Here is a 22,557-nt window from a genome sequence, read left to right as displayed (position 1 = left end):
CATATTCTGCTATGTGAACTTTAGGTTGTAACCCAATAAATCCATTCAAACAGCAGAGCGTAGTGGTTAGAAAGTATAACCTGTGGAGCCAACCCATCTGGAGTTGAATTCAGGCTCTACTACTTACTAGCTGGGTAATCTTCTGCAAATTGCTCAGTCTCTCTTTGCCTCAGTTTATTGACCCATAAATGAGTATAACAATAGTACCGACCTCATAGGGTTGTTGTGAAGATTAAATACTTTAAGAATGTTACATAGCAAATGCTATAGAAGAGATTATTTTTCATTATTATTTACATGAGGACATTAATATATTTGAAGGAACTCGTGTCAAAATTGCTCTGAGCAAGCTGTGTTGGTACACTGTTAAGCATATATTTTTGTAATAGGGACAGTGCAGGCACACTAATGGTCCCATTCCACCAACAGTCAGTGTCACAGTGGTCCCCACAGTGGCAGTTTCCCTGGGTCATTGTCCTCAGGACCGGCCTCGTTTATGCGCTCTCCCCTTTTGCCCCAGCAGTTGCCACCCAAGGCCTGGAGGAGCAGTGCGCTGTAGCAGCCTCAGGCACACACACACATTGCAGCTTGTCGCCTTGGGTGAGTCTGAGTCTGGGGTGTTTCAGGTCTCCAGGCAGGCACACTGACAGGTAGACCAGCAGACCGGTGGAGATGGCAATGTTGTGACTGTGAATTTGGGAGAACCTCTGCTGGCATGAAATGCCAGTTGAAGGTGCTACGGCTGGAACATTGTGACCTTGTAATAGGGGTGGTTGCTCATCGCATCTGATGTGCAAGGCCCCAGCACAGGCGTTGTGGGGGCGCCTCTGGCAGCAAGGGGAGGCCAGGAAGCTGGGGTGTTTGCCCTCCCCAAGGTCAGGGAGGACAGGAAATGGCCCCGGAGGAAATAATGCAGCTGCCTGGCCTGTCTGCTCCTACCAAGCCCTCCCCGAGGTGGGGCAGTGGAAGCCTGGACAGACGGTCTGGCCGGGGCTACCGCACTAGGATACAGGATTTGACACTCCCTAAATGGTCCCTCCACGCCAGTGCAGGGGACATTTGGTGCCCGGGCCTGGGGCCCAAGATGCCGGCCTCTGCCCACCCACATGCCAGGCATCTGCTACTGGATGGTGTGAACCCCTCAGCTCGGCTGCTGTCCACGCCCCTGCAGTGCCCTCCTAGGATGTAACAAGGGCAGGGCAGGTGCGCAGTGGTTAGCATGAGACCCTTGCCACAGGGGTCAGACGGCCCACTCATCCAACAGTCAGCTCGCAGGGGTCCTCGAGTCAGAGAGTGTGGTGAGAGTGTGGATGGCGGCCTTCTCCCCAGGCCCTCCAGGCTTTCTGGCCTCGGGGTGGTGGGTGAGCTGGGGGTCCTGGCAGGTAAGCTGGGGGGCCTGGGGACAGGCTGAGAGCTGTGTCCCACAGAGCTCCAGAGCCCCCTCTACCGCTGCCCACTGGCCAGGCTCAGGCCTTGAAGGAGCAGTGAACCTCTCCCCCATCCCCACCTCAGCAACGTAATAGTGGTGGCAGTCTCCATTCGTCGCAGTCCATGGAAGCGTCAGATTCTCTCCAGTTTAAATAAAAGCCTGAGGGCCAGCTGGGTCCTAGGCGCCTGGCTCTGTCAGTGATGATGGCTGGGTGGGGTCTGGGGACCTGGCCCTGAGGGCAGCACCAGCTGAGATCTGCCTTTTCAGCTGGGCCTGGGCACTGGTGGGAGGACCCAGACTTGGTGCTGGATGAACATTCCCAGACAGGGTGACCGGCCTGCACAGTACACCCTCCTCTTAGCTAGGACCTGACCTCGGAGCCTTGGAACCTTGAACAAGTAAATTGAGCGGTAATGACATTGCTTTGCTTATGGGATTTGTTAAAAGCTGCAAGGAGGCATGGAGACTGAAATAAATGCCTCCCCTTCCTTTTCTTGTCAGAACAGAGAATAACATTTATTTTGGTGGAGGTTTACAGGAACATCATGACCTGACCATGACCTGACCTCAAGAACAAAGGATCTGACACCAAGAAATTTGCAACAACTAACCACATCCCTCCCTCACCTTTCCTATAAAAGGGCTTTGTGGAAAGCTTTTGGGGAGTTCGGGGTTTTTAAGGTGTGAGCCACCCATCTCCTTGCATGGCCCTGCAATAATCCTTTCTCTGCTCCAGCCTCCGATGTGTTTCAGTATTGTTTGGCCTCACTATGCATTGGGCACACGGACTTGCGTTTGGTAACATTTTGGTAACATGACCATCTCACCCATGGCCCTGCAATAATCCTTTCTCTGCTCCAAACTCCAATGTTTTCGTATTGTTTGGCCTCACTGTGCATTGGGCACACAGACTTGCATTCGGTAACAACGTGACCTAGGTGGACAGCTACAAGAACAAAGGATCCAACACTAAGAAGTTTGTAACAACTAACCACGCCCCTCCCTCACGTGGCCTTTAAAAGAGCTTTGCTGAAAGCCTTTGGGGAGTTTGGGGTTTTTTAAGGCATGAACTACCCATCTCCTTGTATGGCCCTGCAATGATCCTTTCTCTGCTCCAGACTCCGATGTGTTTCAGTATTGTTTGGCCTCACTGTGCATTGGGCACACGGACTTGCGTTTGGTAACATTTTCACCAAAAAAAAAAAAAAAAAAACCCACCTCTGTACTACTTCATGATTATTAAAGAGATCTGGTTATGTGGACCTGAGAGGTGCTGCAATGTCTTGTTTTGAGTATAAGGTTAAGGAGCTTTGTGAACTGAATTGGGGCCCACCTTGATCCAACAATGTTTATTTGGCTGCATAATGTCTAATTTTACTCTCCAGGAGAATATGTCGTCATGACAACCCACTTCCATCTCAAGCGAAAAATTGGCTACTTTGTGATCCAGACCTACTTGCCATGTATCATGACTGTCATTCTGTCACAAGTGTCTTTCTGGCTCAACAGAGAGTCTGTCCCTGCCCGCACGGTCTTTGGTGAGTGTTGTTTTATGGAGAATGGGGCAGGGGCAGGGGTGAGGAAGGTGGAAGAACCATTACTGGAGTGAATGTGAGGAACACCTGAGCCCAGCATTAGTAACTAAGTCACTGGATCTTGGTGTTTCTAGCAACTGAATTCTTAAAAGGCAGTGGAAATAAGAGTGTTGGAGTATTAAGATTTACTGAAATGCTTCCTGTCTCAGTCAGGTTTGCTTTAGGAGCTGGAGAGGGATGGAGCCGTCAGTGAAAAGGAGAGGAAATTAGTGGGCAGAGCTGGAGAAAGTGAAGAGTGGGAAACTAAGCTGACAACAGAGAAGTAGATTGGGGCTTTCTTATGACCCATTTTTTTTTATAGGACCATCTGACTTTGCTGCTTCTCCTCTAGCCTTTTTGAAAGTATGAATTATCTGATATTCAGTAAGAGCTACACAGAGTTTGAAGGTTTTTACAATAGTACCTACAATTAGAGAAATTTTCTTCAATATGAATTTACTGTTGTCTAGGAAGAGATTTGCATGTCATTAGCACTTTTCCCTAGGAGACTTAAAGCACATAAAACATTTTCTGCCTGTTTTTCCCACTGTAAGATTTTTTTAAGGAGATAAACATTAATTAACTCTTTTAATCTACTAAACTGTCTCCATATACTTGGATACACTGAGTACTCACAAAGAAGACTTTTCTACCGATATTTCCTACTGATATCCTGAAGCTTTACTGTGTAGTTAGAGAGTAAATGATGTTTTTTCAGAAAGAAGAAGCATTGTAGGTCAGGTAGAAGAGGAGACAGTAGTGGAGGAAGAGAAATAATAACCTGTAAAGTAAGAAAAAAGAAAAAAAATTAGAAGGGTGTGATATCATGGAAGTCAAGAGAGGTGAGTGTTTCAAGAAGAAGGGAATAATCCTCTGGGGTGAATTCTGTGTGTTTAGGTAAAATGCAGATAAAAACTGTTGGGTATCATGATATGCTTGGTTGCTAGTGATTTGAAAAGAACAGTTCTAGTGGAGTTGGGGGAGCAGAATCTATATAGGAGTAGATTAAAGATGCCCAATTTTTGGAAATATTACAAACTAGATACCCTGAAAAATCTTCCTCTACAAAATCCTAAAAAAAGCAGATAAAATATAGAAAACACTCTTTTTTAATATCTGAACTCATAAGAAATGAAAGAAAATACTCAGTGGCCCAAATGGAAGAAGGAAGTGAAAACTGGAATGTTAATCACATGAGCTTATACTGTTGTAGCAGGAAAATGGATGGATGGATGGACTACTAGTCTTGGTAGATAAGAATTTGAGTTTTAAGGTTACACAAGAAAGACTTTTAGCCTGAGTAAAATTAAGGGTTAGAACTAGGACTGTGGTAGGCTTAATAATGGCCCCCAATGATACCCATGTCCTAATCTCTGGAACTTGTGAATGTTAGCTTATATGGCAAGAAGGACTTTACAGATTTGAGCTAAGTTAAGGATTTTGAGATAGGGAGATTATCTTGCATTATCTCAAGCAACTTTAGTTGAGTGGGACAGACATTCATTATCAAAGAAGCATATTAGACTTTTAGAAGTGCTCAAAGGAAGTGAGGAGGGCAGTCACAAAAAGACTTTGTAGAAGAGTCTTGAAAGAGAAGCACTGGGTGGCAGGCCTGGATCTCTTTTAAAATGCCAAACCTCTTTGTCCATCCATGAAGTGCACCAAATGCTTGATTGAGGGTCCTACCAGCTCTGACTAGCTAAGAGCTCTTCACAAGATGACAGTTTTAATTAAGCCTTAGAGACTAGAGTTCTAAACATCTCTACTGAGATATGGCACATAAATACTTGTGTTGCAATATAGTTCCCTCCATCCATGCTTTGGCACTGCTATGAATGTTCCAGTGTGGACAATTGCATTTGCTGATAACCATAAATGAGATAACTTGTTTCTTCTGTGAATCACTTCTTGCTCAGTGTGATCAGAGGGTTACTGAGCCTTAGATCCATTCTCAGAATTTACCAGGCTACAAATTCAGATAGTTTGTTATGAGGTGCTAGCTGTATGGCTAATTCCTGACAGGGCTTAAAATGTGTTTTTTTTAACTCTCTGCCTAGTTTGTGCAAAGGAGCTCCTTTAGGATCTGTCTACTGAAACTGTATTAAGTCTTTTCCAGTCTGGATTTTCATTTATATAGTAAATATGTAAGTAAGGTACTCAAGGAATCAAGATATGAAAGGAGGGTCCAGAGGCTGCAGCACACATGGCTGTCTCTCTGGGTAGAGTTAATAGTTAATAGGCCATATCTGCTTGCTTCTCTGTGCAACATCTCTCACCCCATTAGGACTACCTTGCATGCCCTACTTGACCCAGGCTCATGAAGGTCACATTCCCCATCTTCTTGAAGAATCAGAAAGAGGTTCTGGCTATTCCTTCTTCCTCAATTCTGGATGATTTTGGGTACACAACTGCACCATCAAAATTCTGGGGGAGACAGTAGGGAATATTCATAGATGGGGAGAAAAAGGCAAGGAGAGATTAAGGAAATTGCCCAAGATACAAAGCAAGTAAGTGGCAGAACTGAGGACTTCCTACTTCTAGTGTAGATATTCAAGACTAGAGTAATAACTGCTAACAGTTATTATTGTTAAAATGTGATTATAATTAGACTACTATAATTATTTATATAATTATGGCAATATTATTGTTAATAACAACAGTAAAAATAAGAGTAATGTTAATTATAGAAGCTGCTATTTATTGAGTGAGTACTCTGTGCCAGATATTGTGCTGTGGGCTTTATGAACATCATCTATCTCATTTGATTCCCCAACAAATCTCTGAGTCTGGTATCATCACACACATTTTACACATGACAAAACTTAGAGGGGTAAAACACCTCGTTCAAGGTCATATTACAAGTAAGTGGGATTGCCAGAATTTGAGTCTATTTCAGTTTGACTCTAAAGCTCATATTGTTAACCACAACACTATATAGCTCATATGTATATCTAATATATGAACAGATTAGAAATGAATTTTTTAATAGAATTTAAAAGTGAATAAAAGAAAGCCTTAAATTTAGGTTAATAAACGCCACCAAGAAAAATAATCAATCCATTTAAGAGCATGCTGTGGTTTGGCAAAAACTCATAAGAAACAGATGTTAGAATAGTTTTGGTTGTTCACAAATTCAATAGGACCTAGACTGTGATGCAGCTGAAGAACAATTTTCCACAATAGTTTTTTGTGTTATTAGGAGAATAGTGTCCACAATAAGGGAAATGAAACTCCTACTAAGCTCAGACCATGTCCTGAGTCTTGGGCTCAGTTCTGGTCTGTTCAGAAGATAACTACCAGAATGGGGAAGGAGGAGAAATGAAAGAAGGAACTGGCCATGTTCTGGAGATGAACAGACACACAAGGAACTATGGCCACCCTCTCCAACTCTCTGAAGTCCTGTCCCAGAAATGAAGAAGCAGACTTTTCTTTCTTGTGTCGCCAGAGAGAGCTCTGAGATCAGTCAGTGGGTCAGGAGTTAGAGAAAGGCAGGTTTCAGTTCATAAGGTAGATTTTTCTAATTAGAAAGCTCTCTTACAATGAAATAGGTTACCTACTTTTCAATGGAAATGTTTAAGCAGAGGTTAGAGGACAACTTTTAAGTGCTATACTGGAGATTCCTATTCCTGTGATAATTGGGATGGGGTGGTTACTAGGTAGAACCATTCTGTTTTGACATTCTCTGTTTTTTACTTTAAAGGGGCCATTTTGGGTGGGGTGTAGCTCCTTCTTTCAAGTAGGAAGTTGGTGATATCATCAGATATGCTCTAAATGTCTTTCACTGGCAGCTGGTTCTCATTCTCTCTCTCCCCAGGTGTCACCACTGTTCTCACCATGACCACCTTGAGTATCAGTGCCAGAAACTCCTTACCTAAAGTGGCATATGCGACGGCCATGGATTGGTTCATAGCCGTCTGTTATGCCTTTGTATTTTCTGCGCTGATTGAATTTGCCACTGTCAACTACTTCACAAAGCGGAGTTGGGCTTGGGAAGGCAAGAAGGTGCCAGAGGCCCTGGAAATGAAGGTAAGATACAGGAAGGGTGGGGGCTGGGAAGCACTCCCTGAGAGAACTGTATTGGAACCAGGAGTGGGCAGCCTGCAGCCTGTGGGAACTGGCCAGGGCTGTGTGCTATTCACTGGGGTCATCAATCCAATTCTCAACTGGAGTGCTTCTTGGCAGTGTGGAGTGTTTGCTGGGGGCAAAGAAAAGAGGGTAGGTATCATGGAGGGCTGATGTCTTGCGGTGAGGGATCAAACCTAAGTGTGATACTGCTGAACCCAAGGGGAACCTGTTGTACCCAGAAGAGTGGACTTTATCTTCAACCCAGAAAACAGTCTCTAGGGCCACTTCTGCCCCTCACTTTTCCAGTATGTTCCCATTACCATCAAACAAAAGTGATCATCGTTCCTTCTATGTCTTTGCTTATTTTTTACTCTCTACCTGGAATGTTCTTTTCTTATTTTCCTGCCTGATAAAGACCTGCTTAGTCTTTAAGACCCAGATGAAGTGCTATTTTCTCCATAGAATATTTCCAGAATCATGCAGATAGCTTTAGCTTTTCTTGGGGTGGGGGGAGGGTGCTCATGATATTAAGAGCATTTATTTGTATTAGAGTTATTTGTCTGCTTCCTCACTAGACTGAACTTCTTGAGGGCAGGAGCTTGTCTGCATTCTTTCTAACTAGCTAGTATCCTTGCACAGCATCTGACTCATAGTAAAAGCTGAATAAATGTTAATTGGATTAGTGGATGGGAAGGAAGAAAAAAGAGAGAAAAAATGCCAGTAAACCACCTGGAATTGGTAAAAATAAAAACATGAATACAGTGAAATCAAGATTGTTGTCCTTGGCTGCTTTAAAAGAGTTCAGATCTCTAGCTCTAGATGAAGACTAACCCAAGATGCTAAAAAGAACTGGCAGATATGGTCCCAGAACCATTCTAGTACTCTTTGAAGAATCATGGAGAAGAGAAAACATAATGAAGACTTTTCAAACCGGAGGAATAGATTCCATAGAATATAGACTGGTGAGTTGGAAAAATTTTAGAATAGATTTTAACTATTTATTTAGATAGAATTTATTAACTCCTTGCTATAAATTATGAAGAAATAACCAGTCCCTGTCATCTCCCAACTTTTATTTGTTATACTACTTTTTCTGCATTGTCAAGTTTTATAGCATTTACATGCTTTTATGCAGCCATAATTTCTATAGTTGATTAGTCATAGTTCTACATTTACATAGGCTCTCTTCTCAAAATAGTCCTTTTATCCATTTTTCTGTTCATTGCTTAGTTATCTCAAGGCTGTCCTCTGGAAGTTTCTTTAAGAAGGGTTCATGGGAACCATATTTCTTACCATCTTACATGTGTAAAATTATCTATCAATTGTGTTTATACTTAAATTATATTTGGGCTGTTGTACAATTTGTGGGTCACATTCTCTTTCTCTGATGTCCACATAGACATTGGTTGCTATATTCAGTTCTAGCACTGAATGTTGGTATGAAGAAATTTAAAACCTGCCTAAGAATCTCTCACATAATGGGGGAGGGGTGACTTTATGGCCTAGAAACCCATATGAATGTGTCTTTTATTTACAAATACCAGTTACTTTACAAGGATATATCTTGATCTATCTTTTTGAATTTTTCCTAGGACAGCATGTTGCCCTTTAAGCCTATGGATTCACAAGTGTCTTTGTTTCAGGAAAGCTTTCCTGAAACATTTCTTTGCTCTGTTATCTTCCTAGAAGCACAGATTATACATATAATAGAACTTTGTCCTCCATATCTACCATTTTTCTCTAGTAATTTGTAACTGTTATTTTCCATTTCATTTTTCTCATTTTTCTCAAGTGTGCCTTCCACGTCTCTGAACATTTTCACCCATGCTTATTCTCCTTCATTTCTATAGCAGTATTATTTTTCCTTATATTCATTTTATGATTTATGCTGACTTAGCTTTTCATGTATTTTATGTTTGTTTTGTGTGTTGTTACACAGTCCTTTATTGGTTATTTCTTCTCCTTGTAACATATTTTGCATCAATACCATATTATTTTTTTTCAATTGTTACTTGAAGTTGTATCAGAGGAGTTCTTTACTAACACTGCTATGTGTGAAAGTATCATTTTGGGGAGGGACTGAGAGAATGAGTAGGATGGTAGTGAGTAGTTGAGAGTAAGTAGTTGAAAGTGAGTAGTTTGACCATGATCTGTTTTCTATATAAATTCTTATAAATAACTCACAAGAAAGTCCTCTATGTATGGTGTAGTGTGTGTGTATGTGTGAGTGTGTGCACGCACACATGTGTAGTATCGTATCCTCTAATTTTTCCAGTCTCTACCTCCTCTCTACTCTGTGGTGGTCAAACAGTATTCCAGGATGTTCTCACTACCAGCCTTAAAACCATTTTGTTTTAAAACAGGGGTCATTTGTTTTCTCACTCAGCTCCTGCCACCCACCTTTTAGGACTCTATTCTTGGCCTGAAATCCAGAACAGTAGGCATCCTCAGTGTCTTCTTCATCCTGATACAATTTTTACTGCATTTGGAAGCCCTTACTTTTTGGGATGAGAAAATGCTTTCAATTTTCATCAAAGGTGGAGTTTTGGTTTCTGTATCTCATTTTCCTTATAATTTTGATTGGTTACAGAGAAGAAAATGGAGCAAAGATGTCCTTACTCTGACATATTAAACTGAAAAGTCCCTAGAATATATTATTAAACAGATGTTTTAAGAGCAGTTAGCACTAACTATTGATAGCCAGCCTGAGTTCACTAAGAAGAAATTATGCCAAACTAATCCTTAAGAAAATTCATGAAAAGTTTACTAGACTGGTGGAACAGGAAATATATACATTTTATCAAGACAGCTGACTAACTTTTTAAAATTATGTCTTCATGAAGAAGAAACAGCAGTTGAAAAAGTAGTACAATTATGCTCATGTAGTTGGTTGGCCAACTGAAGTCAAATATAATTCATTGATGGAGGGTCATCAACCTGAATGGACGTTCCTGTGATAAGCCACAGGGCTTTGTCCTTGACCCTTCCCTCTTAAATGCTGTCATCTGTGACTTAAATGAAGATATATAATGTAGGAGATTCAAATTTGTAAGCTGGCATTAATGAAGAGGAGTATCTTCTGAATTAGAATCAAAGAGAATTTCTGAAGTTTGAAAGAACAGGCTGAAATCAACAGATTAACATTTTCTTTTCTTTTTAAATTTTTTTATGGGAGCATAATTGCTTTACAATGTTGTGTTAGTTTCTGCTGCACAATGAAGTGAATCAGCTACATGTATACATATATGCCCTCCCTTTTGGACCTCCCTCCCACCCAACCCCCCCATCCCACCCATCTTGGTCATCGCAGAGCACCAAGCTGAGCTTCCTGTGCTTTATAGCAGATTCCAATTAGCTATCTATTTTATACGTGGTAGTGTATATATTCTTACACATAGATTCTAAAGAAGTTAGTTCTGGGATAAAAAAACTTAACAAAAATTGTATGTTATAAATAAGATGCTGGGATATAGGAAAAGGGCAAATTTAATATAAGCCATCCATGTGGTGTAACTCCTGAGAAACCAAATTTTGTTTGAGTCTGAGTTAGGAGTTACCTAGACCAAGTGAGATGATAGGCCCCTTTTATTCTGTACAGGTTGGGCCATGTTTAAAATATGCTGTTCCAATTTGGTTACTACAGTGGAGAAGGGACAAATGCATTAAGGGGATGATGATTGCTAATTTCAGATATCTGAAAGGCAGTCATGGATACCTTGTGAAAAATGTGGTAGACTTTTTGTTGTGACTGGGAAGAGATGCAGTGGTGGTTTGAAGGTAGAGAGAGCACTAGAATAGATTAAGAAACTGTAACTGTAGATGTCAAAAATGATAACTGTTTCTCCAATTCCAAGGAGTACTGAAAATGAAAAAAGAGAACAAAAAGAATCATCTAAAAGTCTTCTGCAAAGATGGTGATCTCAGTCTTCCTCCTTAGTCCCTCTCCATGGTCAATCTATTTAAGTTATTGAAAGGATGTTGATTATGAGATTTGAAAAAAAAACTATGGAATGTGTAAAAATGGATCTCTAATGTGAGGGTGCTGTGCTTTGTCTACACTGCTACAATATGAATGAACTAACAGTGAGAACCACTGACCCACGGGACAAAAAAATGAAGTGCGTTAAAAGTAAAAATAGTGAAATTTAATCATAACTTATTCTGCTTTTTTCCTTCTTTAAAGAGACATATTAAACCTTATTTGCCTCACAAAGCTAGAATGGGTGAACACAAAACTGTTTGAAACTAATAAAAATGATTCAAAAATCTATTTCTGATCTGTACTATGATCAAGGATTAGATAAAATGTGAGGGGAAAGATAAAGGAAAGGAAAAGAAGGGGTAGGTAGGAACAAAAACTCATTTTCAAATGAAGACAAATGACTAATGACTACCTTATAATAGCACTCTGCAAAATAGATGAACTCTGGGCTTCTGAGGAACAACTACATGTTTTATCACTGCTTCCTTTAAAAATCCCACTAAAATGAGGGTAAAGAAAATAGGTTTAAACCCACAAGTACCAGGAGAACTGGAGAAGGATTTCAGTCAGACAAGAGATTGTAATGCATTTTTCAAGAAAAATGAATGGGGAAAGAGAGAATAAGAACTGATTTATCAAGCTGGAGTAAGATAGAACCCCAGAGAAACTCAGTATTCAAGGTGCTTGGTACAGCAGACAGTAAATCATGGGGCTGCAATTAGGGGGATTGGCTAAAAGTCTGTGTGCAGACTAGTCAAGACCCCAGAGCCTGCCCAACATGTAAAATGTCTACAGCCAGATGTATACTTTCCTGAAGAACAGCAGAAGCTTCTCTTCTAAAGAAGCTGAATGTCTCCAGAGAAAAGACCTTTACATAGTGACATTTTGGAGTACCCCATAAAATGACCTCCTTCCAAATAATCTTCTTAAATCATAGTTTGCAAATCAACAAGCCCAGCTCAGGTACACTGAGCATACAGACATCTTTTATGTTGCCAAATAATACTGGGATACCAAGGATTACCAAAGTGAAATTTTCAATGTGAAAAAGAAAAGATTAAAAAAAAAAACTCATCTTGGCAGGAACAGAGATAATTCAGGGAATTAAAGAGAATTTAAGAAAAACAAAAGTAAATTTTCTCTTATATTTGTAAATATATACATAAAATAAGAATAGGATGCTAATATAAAAGGAAATCAGAGAATAAAGAAGAGCTTTTGAAATGAAAAATAACTGCCAAAATAAAAATTTCAATAGAGAGGTGGGAAAATAAACTGAAGAGAATCTCCCTACAAGTAGGGTAAAAAGGAAATAAATGGAGACTGTAAAAGAAAAGGTTAAGGGGCTTAGAGATGAATCCAGAAAATTCATCCAACTCAGAAGCTGCAGAATGAGCGAACAGAGAAACGGGAGCAAAGGAAATTAACAAAGAACAAGACATCTTTACAAATGGAAAGATATAAGCATCCAGATTGAAACTGTCCACATAGGCCCACGTAAAGTCACATCATCTTGCAATTTTAGAAAACCAGGGATAAATGATAGTCTAAAGAGATTCTAGAAAGACAGTAAATGTTATCTACAAAGAAATGATTAGCAGAATGGCATCAGACTTCTCAGCTACATTGGACGCTGGAAGACAGTAGAGCTGTAAACCCTAAATCTGAGGATTTGAATCCTATGCCTAGCCAAAGTATCACTTAAGTGGAAAGGTAGAGTAGTTATTTTCAGACCTGCAGGAACTCAGAAATGTCACTTCCCATGCATTCCACCTTAGGAAAATACTGGAGGATATGTTCTACTAAAACAAGAGAATAGAACAAAAAAGGGAAAGATATTGGATCCAGAGAAGAGGGTACCCTACAGAGGAGATAGATGAAGGGAATACGTAAGATGAAATCTATGCAGCAAGCACACCTGGAGAGGAACCAATGAAGTTTGTAGCAAGAAGCTAGAGGTATTTATATAGTCATTTATAATGATGTTATTGATTATTGATTGAACTAAAAATATTGTTATAATTGTATTGGAAGATGGAGGAAGGGTTGCATAAGTGAGGTAAATCATTATCATGAAAAGATGAATGGTTATGTGCAAAACAGATAGCAGTATAAGCATATTATTTAGAAATATATAAATAACTGTTAGAAGTATCAGCTAAGAGAATTAAAAATAATTATGAATTGCTGGACAAGGTTGGGATACATGGGGATAAGGGTTTCCTGGTTTTCATTATAAGTCTTTACATTTATTTCTTTTTAACTATGTGCATTATTACCTTGATTACATTTTTTGAAAATTAAAAATAATAAAAGCAAATTAAGATGAAGAAATAAACCTCTACTTTTAAAAAGAAGACAGTTATTATTATTAGAACTGCTTTTAAAGTATTTATAAATTCTTACCTAAATTTTGGAAACACAGTAATTCTTATGCTCCTTTTCTTATTTTCAGGTAAGTATATTTGAATGCTCTAGAATAATATTTTATCTTATTTTACATTAGAGAAAATGCTCAACTTCCATCCATAGTTTGGAAAAGTTTAGTTTCTTATCATTAATGGCTTTTAAAAATTTGTCTGACATGAGAATTGCTACTCCAGCTTTCTTTTGATTTCCATTTGCATGGAGTATCTTTTTCCATCCCCTCACTTTCAGTCTGTATGTATCCCTAGGTCTGAAGTGGGTCTCTTGTAGACAGCATATATATGGGTCTTGCTTTTGTATCCATTCAGCCAGTCCATGTCTTTTGGTGGGAGCATTTAATCCATTTACATTTAAGGTAATTATTGATATGTATGTATGTTCCTATTCCCATTTTCTTAATTGTTTTGGGTTTGTTATTGTAGGTCTTTTCCTTCTCTTGTGTTTCCTGCCTAGAGAAGTTCCTTTAGCATATGTTGTAAAGCTAGTTTGGTGGTGCTGAATTCTCTTTAGCTTCTGCTTGTCTGTAAAGGTTTTAATTTCTCTGTCGAGTCTGAATGAGATCCTTGCTGGGTAGAGTAATCTTTGTTGTAGGTTTTTCCCTTTCATCACTTTAAATATGTCCTGCCACTCCCTTCTGGCTTGCAGAGTTTCTGCTGAAAGATCAGCTGTTAACCTTATGGGGATTCCCTTGTATGTTATTTGTTGTTTTTCCCTTGCTGCTTTTAATATTTTTTCTTGTATTTAATTTTTGATAGTTTGATTAATATGTGTCTTGGCGTGTTTCTCCTTGGATTTATCCTGTATGGGACTCTCTGCACTTTCTGGACTTGATTGACTATTTCCTTTCCCATATTAGGGAAGTTTTCAACTATAATCTCTTCAAATATTTTCTCAGTCCCTTTCTTTTTCTCTTCCTCTTCTGGGACCCCTATAATTCGAATGTTGGTGTATTTAATGTTGTCCCAGTAAGTGAGAAAGAGAAAAACAAATACCGCATGCTAACACATATATATGGAATCTAAAAAAAAAGGTTCTGAAGAACCTAGGGGCAGGACAGGAATAAAGATGCAGACGTAGAGAATGGACTTGAGGACACGGGGAGGGGGAAGGGTAAGCTGGGACGAAGTGAGAGAGTGGCATGGACATATATACACTACCAAATGTAAAATAGATAGCTAGTGGGAAGCAGCCACATAGCACAGGGAGATCAGCTCTGTGCTTTGTGACCACCTAGAGGGGTGGGATAGGGAGGGTGGGAGGGAGACACAAGAGGGAGGAGATATGGGGATATATGTATATGTATAGCTGATTCACCTTGTCATAAAGCAGAAACTAACACACCATTGTAAAGCAATTATACTCCAATAAAGATGTTAAAAAAAATTGGGGGCATTCCTGTAAAAATAGCCACAAATTGAGTCACCACTTGATATTTTCTCTCTGGGGTGAATGATATTCACTGTGGGTTAACTTGTATTCATAAACTGGTGGCCTTACCACCCTTTTCTAAAGTAGGTATAAATGCCCTGACAACAGTCATACTCTATCCCTGGTGAATCGATTGAAACAGAAACAAACAGGTGGATCAGCCAAGATGGCATAGTAGAAAGACCCTGAGCTCACCTCCTCTCATGGACACACCAAAATCACAACTATTTGCAGAAAAACCATTGATGAAAAAGACTGGAATGTACCAGAAAAGATCTTCTACAACTAATGTATGAAGAAGGAATCAAACAAGATGGATAGGAGGGGTGGAGTCACAATATAGGCAAGTCCCATAAACCCAGGTGGACAATCCACAAACAGGAGGATAATTACAATTGCAGAGGTTCTCCCCAACGAGAGAGGGGTCTGACCCCATGTTAGGCTCCATAGCCTGTGGGTCATATACTGGGAAAACGAGCCCCCAGAGCATTTGGCTTTGAAGACCAGCAGGGCTTACTCTCCAGAGTCCCAGAGAGCTGTGGGAAGTAGAAACTGTACTCTTAAAGGGCGCACACAAACTCTCACATGCTCCAGGATCCAGGGCAGAAGCAGTAATAGGAGCCTGGGTCAGACGTACCTGCTGATCTGGAGAGTCTCCCAGAGAGGTAGGAGGCAACTGCAGCTCACCCTGGGGACATAGACACTGGTGGCAGCCATTTGGGGAGCTGATTCTACCAGGAGGACACTGGTGCTGGTAAGCACCACTGTGAAATCCTCCCTCTAGCTTATAAGCCTCAGGACCCATCCCTGCCTGTAGGCAAAAATGCTGAGACACCTCATGCCAAACAACTAACTGGGCATGGGCACAGCCCCACCCACCAACAGACAGGCTGCCTTAAGACCCCCTGAGCCCACAGCTGCCCCTGGACATGGCCCTGCCCACCAGAAGGCACGGGATCTGCCCCACAAACCAGTGTGCAGGCACCAGACCCGGGACCCCCAGGGACCTCCAGCCAGAGACTCTGGGACCCAGCTTCACCCACCAGTGGGCAGGCACCAGCCTCAGAACCCCCTGGGCTCTGGCCCCGCCCTCCAGTGAGCCTGCTCTAACCCTGGGACCAGCCTCACCCACCAGCAGACAAAAACAATTAACAAAATGGCAATAAGAACATACATATCAATAATTACTTTAAATGTAAATGTACTAAATGATACAATCAAAAGACAGAGTAGCTGAATGGATAAAAAAACAAGACCCATATATATGTTGCCTACAAGAGACACACTTCAGATCTAAAGACACACACACAGACTGAGGGGATGGAAAAAAAGTATTCCATGCAAATGGAAATGAAAAGAAAGCCAGTGTAGCAATACTTATATCAGACAAAATAGACTTTAATAAAGACAGATAGAGGAGACGAGGAAGGATATTACATAATGATCAAGGGATCAATCCAAAAAGAAGATATAATAATTGTAAATATATATATGCACCCAACATAGGAGCATCTAAATACATAAAGCAAATATTAACAGACATAGAGGGAGAAATTGACAGTAACACAATAAGAGTAGGGGACTTTAACACCCCACTTACATCAACAGGCAGATCATCCAGACAGAAAATTAATAGGGAAACACTGGCCTTAAATGACACATTAGACCAGATGGACTTAATTGATGTTTATAGGACATTTCATCTGAAAGCAACAGAATATACATTCTTTTCAAGTGCACATGGGACATTTTCCAGGAGGGATAACATGCTAGGCCACAAAACAGGCCTATGTAAATTTAGGAAAATTGAAATCATATCAAGTATCTTTTCTGACTGTAATACCATGAGAGCAGGAACTAACCACAAGAAAAAAACTGCAAAAAACACAGACATATGGAGGCTAAAAAATATGCTACTAAACAACCAATGAATCACTGAAGAAATCAAAGAGGAAATTTAAAAATACCTGGAGACAAATGAAAATGAAATCACAGTGATCCAAAATCTTTGGGATACAGCGAAAGCAGTTCTAAGAGGGATGTTTATAGTAATACAAGCTTACCTCAGGAAACAAGAAAAATCTCAAATAAAGAACCTAACCTTACATCTAAAGGAGCTAGAAAAAGAAGAACAAACAAAACCCTAAGTTAGTAGCCGGAAGGAAATCATAAATATCTGAGCAAAAGTAAATGAAATAGAGACTAAAAAAACAATAGAAAAGATCAATGAAACTAAAAGTTGGTTCTTCGAAGAGATAAACAAAATTGATAAACCATAGATAGTATTTGAGTCTCATCCACTCTTTCCTTAGCTGTGATCTGGCCCCAGGTACCTCCCCACATATGCTCTGGATATCCCACCCTCTCAGTAAACTGGTGCAAGTGATTACTTCTCTTCCACCTGCATTTTCTCCCCTTTCTATTGGCTTACTGACCTCCTCCTGATCCAGCATGCTCCCTTCCTCTTTTGAATTCACTTGACTCAGCATTTGTGCCTTTCTGTGTACTTTTTATGTTCTCCCTTATATTTTAGTTCTCTCTTATTTTAATTACTCTTCCTCATTAGACAGCCTAAAATTTACCATCTTAACCATTTTTAATAAGTATGTTCACAATGTTGTACAACCAACTTCCAGAACTTTTTCATCTTGCAAAGCTGAAACTCTGTCCCTATGAAACCAGAAATTCCCATTCTCCCCTCCAGTCTCCCACTGGCAACCACCATTCTACTTTCTGTCTCTATGAATCTGACTTCTCTCAGTACCTCATATAAGTGGAATCACAGTATTTGTCTTTTTGTGACTGGCTTATTTCATGTAGCATAACGTCCTTAAGGTTCATTCATGTAACCTGTGTCAGAATTTCCTTCCTTTTTAAGGCTGAATAATATCCCACTGTATGGATGGACTTTCATTGCATTCATCTTTTGGCTATTGAGAATTATGCTGCTATGAACATGGGTGTACAAGTATCTCTTTAAGACCTTGCTTTCAATTTGCAGGGTATATACCCCAAAGTGGAATTGCTGGGTCATATTTTAATTCTATTTTTAATTTTTTGAGGATCTGACATACCATTTTTCATAGCGGCTGTACCATTTTACATTCCCAACAGTAAACAAGGGTTCAAATTTCTCCATATCCTTGTCTACACTTGTTATTTTCTTTTTTTATTTTATTGCTCTTATTGTTGATAGTAGGCACCCTAATGGGTGTAAGGTGGTATCTCACTGTGGTTTTGATTTGCATTTCCCTTATGACCAGTGATATTAAGGATCTTTTCACATGCTTATTAGCCAATTCTATATCTTCTTTGGAGAAGAAGATATTCAAAGTCTATTCAAGTCCTTTGCCATTTAAAAAATTGGGTTGTTTGCATTTAAAAATTGAGTCTTTGTCTGATTTGTCTTTGAATCCAACATAGCATATACTCCATTACTTTGCCCCACTTCTGAAAACTGGGGTTCAGGAAAGCTGGATGAATGTTACGGGGTTAACACAGAGTCACAGGACCATATCTGCATATACTCTGAGGTCCTGGTGGTCTCGGGTACATTCAGGGCTTCAACTAAGTCTCTAATTAGCACTTCTGGAAAGAATAAATGTGAGTGCCATCTGAGAAAAACTCTTGAGTTGGACATGCATTGATCCATAAAAGTTTTCATTACCTCATTCCAAAATCCATATGAGGTGGCCTTCTAGAAAGAAAAGTATCCTTGTCCTCAGGTCAAAATGCTTGGAGGAATTTGGAAGAGTCAATTTCATTTTGGTGTTATGGGAATTACTCCAGGATGAACTATAGAGATATGCTGTCTGTATAGGAGAGGTCAAGACTCAGGAGGAAAAAACTAGAAATCACATCAAGAATCTTCATTTGGGGGGTCATTTTTCATTCTGTAAACATCTATCATGTAGCTAAGAGCCTGGCATTGGCTAAGGAGGTAGGAACAGAATTGCATCTTGGTCAAAGTTAAGTCACTCTAGTTTGTATCTATCAAATTCCAGGGCATAGAAAATTATTAGAAAACTAGATGCAGAAATGGGAATTATTAACCATTAATCTCTGCCTTCTGCTTTTGTCTTCTCAGCACTATAACTTTTGCTTTGATTTCCCTTCTTTGACAATTTAGGTAAAAATTATAGTGGCTGATTAAAATGTGCCATGATGGAAAGGGCGAGGGAAATTAAAAGGTAATTTTCTTTTATTACTTAAAAAATCTGTGATTGGGGCTTCCCTGGTGGCGCAGTGGTTAAGAATCTGCCTGCCAATGAAGGGGACACGGGTTCGAGCCCTGGTCTGGGAAGATCCCACATGCCGCGGAGCGGCTAGGCCCGTGAGCCACGACTACTGAGCCTGCGCGTCTGGAGCCTGTGCTCCGCAATGGGAGAGGCCGCCACAGTGAGAGACCCGCGCACCGCGATGAAGAGTGGCCGCCGCTCTCCGGAACTGGAGAAAGCCCTCGCACAGAAACGAAGACCCAACACACCCCAAAATAAATAACTAAATAAATTTATTTAAAAAAATCTGTGATTAAATCAACTGCTGCTTCTCCACCTATAGAACACAAAGTGCCTACAGAGCTAAATAAAGTGTTTGCTGTTCAGAATGATTATCTCAGAGACTTGGTCGTAACCAGCTAATAAGATGACTAAATGAAATAATATATGTGAGTGTGAAAGCTTCTAGCAAAGTCAGGGTAGTGGTTTTTTTCTTTCCTTTTTTTCTTGTGTACCCATGAAAAAAAAGAGATTACTAAGCAAATTAATAAGTAAGCAGGCAAACAAGTGAAGTGCTCCTTTATTTAATAGCAGAGGCATTTAGCAGCAGGACTGTATTTACAATGAATTTGCTAATTATAAATGAGTTCCATGTAGTATTTAAAGCATTTACGGAGTTCTTAGAAGCCTTAGAGTTCTGTCCCCCTCCACTTGTAGCAATGTGACTACAGTCCTCAAGGAGAAAGAACAGTATTGCTTTTTAAATGTCCATTAGTCAGACTGCTTATTTACTTAAACCAGCACCCACTTTTTTGTCCCCCTTCCCCTCCCTGATGAAAACCCTGAAGCCAGCACAGGCAGGCCTTTACCATGCACACTGTCATCCAACTACAGCAAACTACTTGTCATCCCTCAAATAAGCAGTGCCCTTGGCCTGTGCACTGGCCTTTGTTACATCTTCATCTGGTGAGCTCCTGCTCATCTTTTGCGACCCAGCTCACCATCCTCATTGCCTTCTCTGAGCCACCTTTTCCAGCACCTGTAGGTACTTTGCCCCTCCCTCTACTGAATTCCCATCACACTTTGTTCATATCTCTTAGAACTCTTATCACATTATATGGCAATGATGTGTTCACAAGGCTCTCTCCCTTGCTGGACTGTAAACCCCTAGAAAACAGGGACTGAAACTGACTGAACTTTTAACCTTCCTACATATTCCTAAACACCTAGCATAGTTCTTGGCCCAGTAAATATTCAGTAAATACTGGGCAAAAGTTATTATTAGGATCAGGAAGATAAATGGCAGTGCGGTCTAAAGAAGGAAAAAAACCGATCAAAATGGTGGGAACTCTGAAGTAAAGAAGTAAAGAAATAGAAATAGATTAGGAGAAAGGGGGTCAGTAAGAGAGGGTAGGAGTAGAGAAATCTAGGAAGGAAACAAGTAGGAAGTAAAGAAGTAAAACATGCTGGGAAGTAAAGTAACATTAAGAAAGGGAACAATGTGAGGTGTGTGAAATTAGGGCAACATAATTAGTTGTCACTTTTTGTCAAATACTCCTGGGTATTTCTGAAGCTCATCTAGCTCCACTTTTCCCTAGAAACAAAGAGAGATGGAAGGAAGAAAAGGCCAGAGTGGGAAGTGAGGCAACAAACACTATGAGCTCAGCACTCAGACTATGACCTCAGCCACTGTCTTTGGCCTCCCCTGTTCCTCAGCCTCTCAGCCTCTCTCTTCTGATCCAGGCCTGAGCTTTGTCTTCTTTTCTCTTTTCTACATGGAAGGTCCATGTATACACGTCATATATATGAGAACAAATGGGCACATGTGTCTATGCTTGTTTACCACTGAGTTTTTTTATAATCTGGAAAAAGAAAACAAAGTGTAGTGTCATAGCAAGCCCCCAGCATCCCTGCCTTTGTTGTGTCAGAGGGAAGCATTTGCATAACTCCCTGGGGAGGCTGTGGCTCCTGCCTGCAGCCTCGCAAGAGTGGACATTTACAGTGCATGAAGGGTGAGATACTGTTATAATGATGCATGTAAACTTGCCATAGTATTTATGTGTCTTTAAGACGAAATGACTTTCAGACTCACCAAGCTCTCTTCCTCACAGGAGATGTGCCACTTGATGGTTGAAGCCTTTTGGAGTTATGTCTCGGGTAACCAAAAAGTGTCTCATACTTATAGAAAGCAGTACAGTGCAGCCCTGGATAAAAGTTGAGAGCCCAGGTGGCTAGTGTGGGCTCTGCCACTCAGTCTGAGGCTGAGTTTTCTCATCTGTCAAATGGGAGTAATCTCACACACTTACCTCATATGATTACTGTGAGGATCAAATCACATAATTGTACAGGACCCTACATGTGAGCAAGATTTCACAGTTTTCTAGTTATTTCTACCACCATTTTTTCATCTAACCCTCTCAACAACCCTGACAAATATTTTGATCCTCATTTTACAGATGAAGAAACTAAAGCTATAAGAGAAGTGACTTGGCCAAAGCCACATAGCTAGTAAACCAGGATGTTGCAAATTTTCTGTTTTCAAACTCATCTTCAATTATCCCCAGGCACAAAACTGGCTACTCTGTGCTATTGGCTTCATAGCTCCTCTTTCCTAACTTCCCTCATGGCTCCTCCTCCCCACAGCCTCTGAAGGTGTTCTGTATAATAGATTAATTAGCTTTTGTTTTGTTCCCCCTTCTCCCCTACTTTTTCTGGCCCCTAGAAGAAAACACCAGCAGTCCCGACAAAGAAAACCAGCACCACCTTCAACATCGTGGGGACCACCTATCCCATCAACCTGGCCAAGGACACTGAGTTCTCCACCATCTCCAAGGGCGCTGCTCCTAGTGCCTCCTCAACCCCGACAATCATTGCTTCACCCAAGACCACCTACGTGCAGGATATCCCAACTGAGACCAAGACCTACAACAGTGTCAGCAAGGTTGACAAAATTTCCCGCATCATTTTTCCTGTGCTCTTTGCCATTTTCAATCTGGTCTATTGGGCCACATATGTCAACCGGGAGTCAGCTATCAAGGGCATGATCCGCAAACAGTAGATATTGGCAGTGCCGCAACCAGAGCACTGTATACCCTAGGAAGTGTCCATGCACCCAAACCCCAGGGCTCCCCTTCATGTGTTTCAGGATTCTTCTTTTTTAACCTTCTTACCAAGCCATGACTCTCAATTAACATTTATGAATCTCAATGAAGAAACAGTAACAACAGAAAAAATTACTTGTCCCCATTGCTGAGTATATCCTCATTGGAGCCAAACACTGCCATTTGTCCAGTTGCTCATCTTAATCTGCCAGTCTCCCTCAGCTGAGGGCACAGCATGTATTTTATTGCACTCTGCCCACTAAAGAAAGAACAGGAGACTCTATGGCCTGTAGTGAGAGCCTTGGCTATTTGAAAGGTCCAGACTAAGGATGAT

General features: G+C 40.5%; 1 protein-coding gene across 1 annotated transcript in view; it reads left to right on the top strand.

The window, feature by feature from the left end:
• Positions 1-22,180, top strand: part of GABRA3 (gamma-aminobutyric acid type A receptor subunit alpha3) — a 146,712-nt gene extending 124,532 nt beyond the window's left edge. Inside the window, exons 7-9 of the mRNA XM_061177800.1 lie at positions 2,815-2,967; positions 6,818-7,029; positions 21,845-22,180. Coding sequence (XP_061033783.1) covers positions 2,815-2,967; positions 6,818-7,029; positions 21,845-22,180 — 701 coding nt within the window. The remainder of the gene's footprint in view (positions 1-2,814; positions 2,968-6,817; positions 7,030-21,844) is intronic.
• The last annotated feature ends 377 nt before the right edge of the window (positions 22,181-22,557 follow it).

Source organism: Eubalaena glacialis, chromosome X (assembly GCF_028564815.1).
Source record: "Eubalaena glacialis isolate mEubGla1 chromosome X, mEubGla1.1.hap2.+ XY, whole genome shotgun sequence".
Lineage (NCBI taxonomy): Eukaryota > Metazoa > Chordata > Mammalia > Artiodactyla > Balaenidae > Eubalaena > Eubalaena glacialis.
Note: the sequence above shows the minus strand (reverse complement) of the source record. Positions and strands in the feature narration are given on the sequence as shown.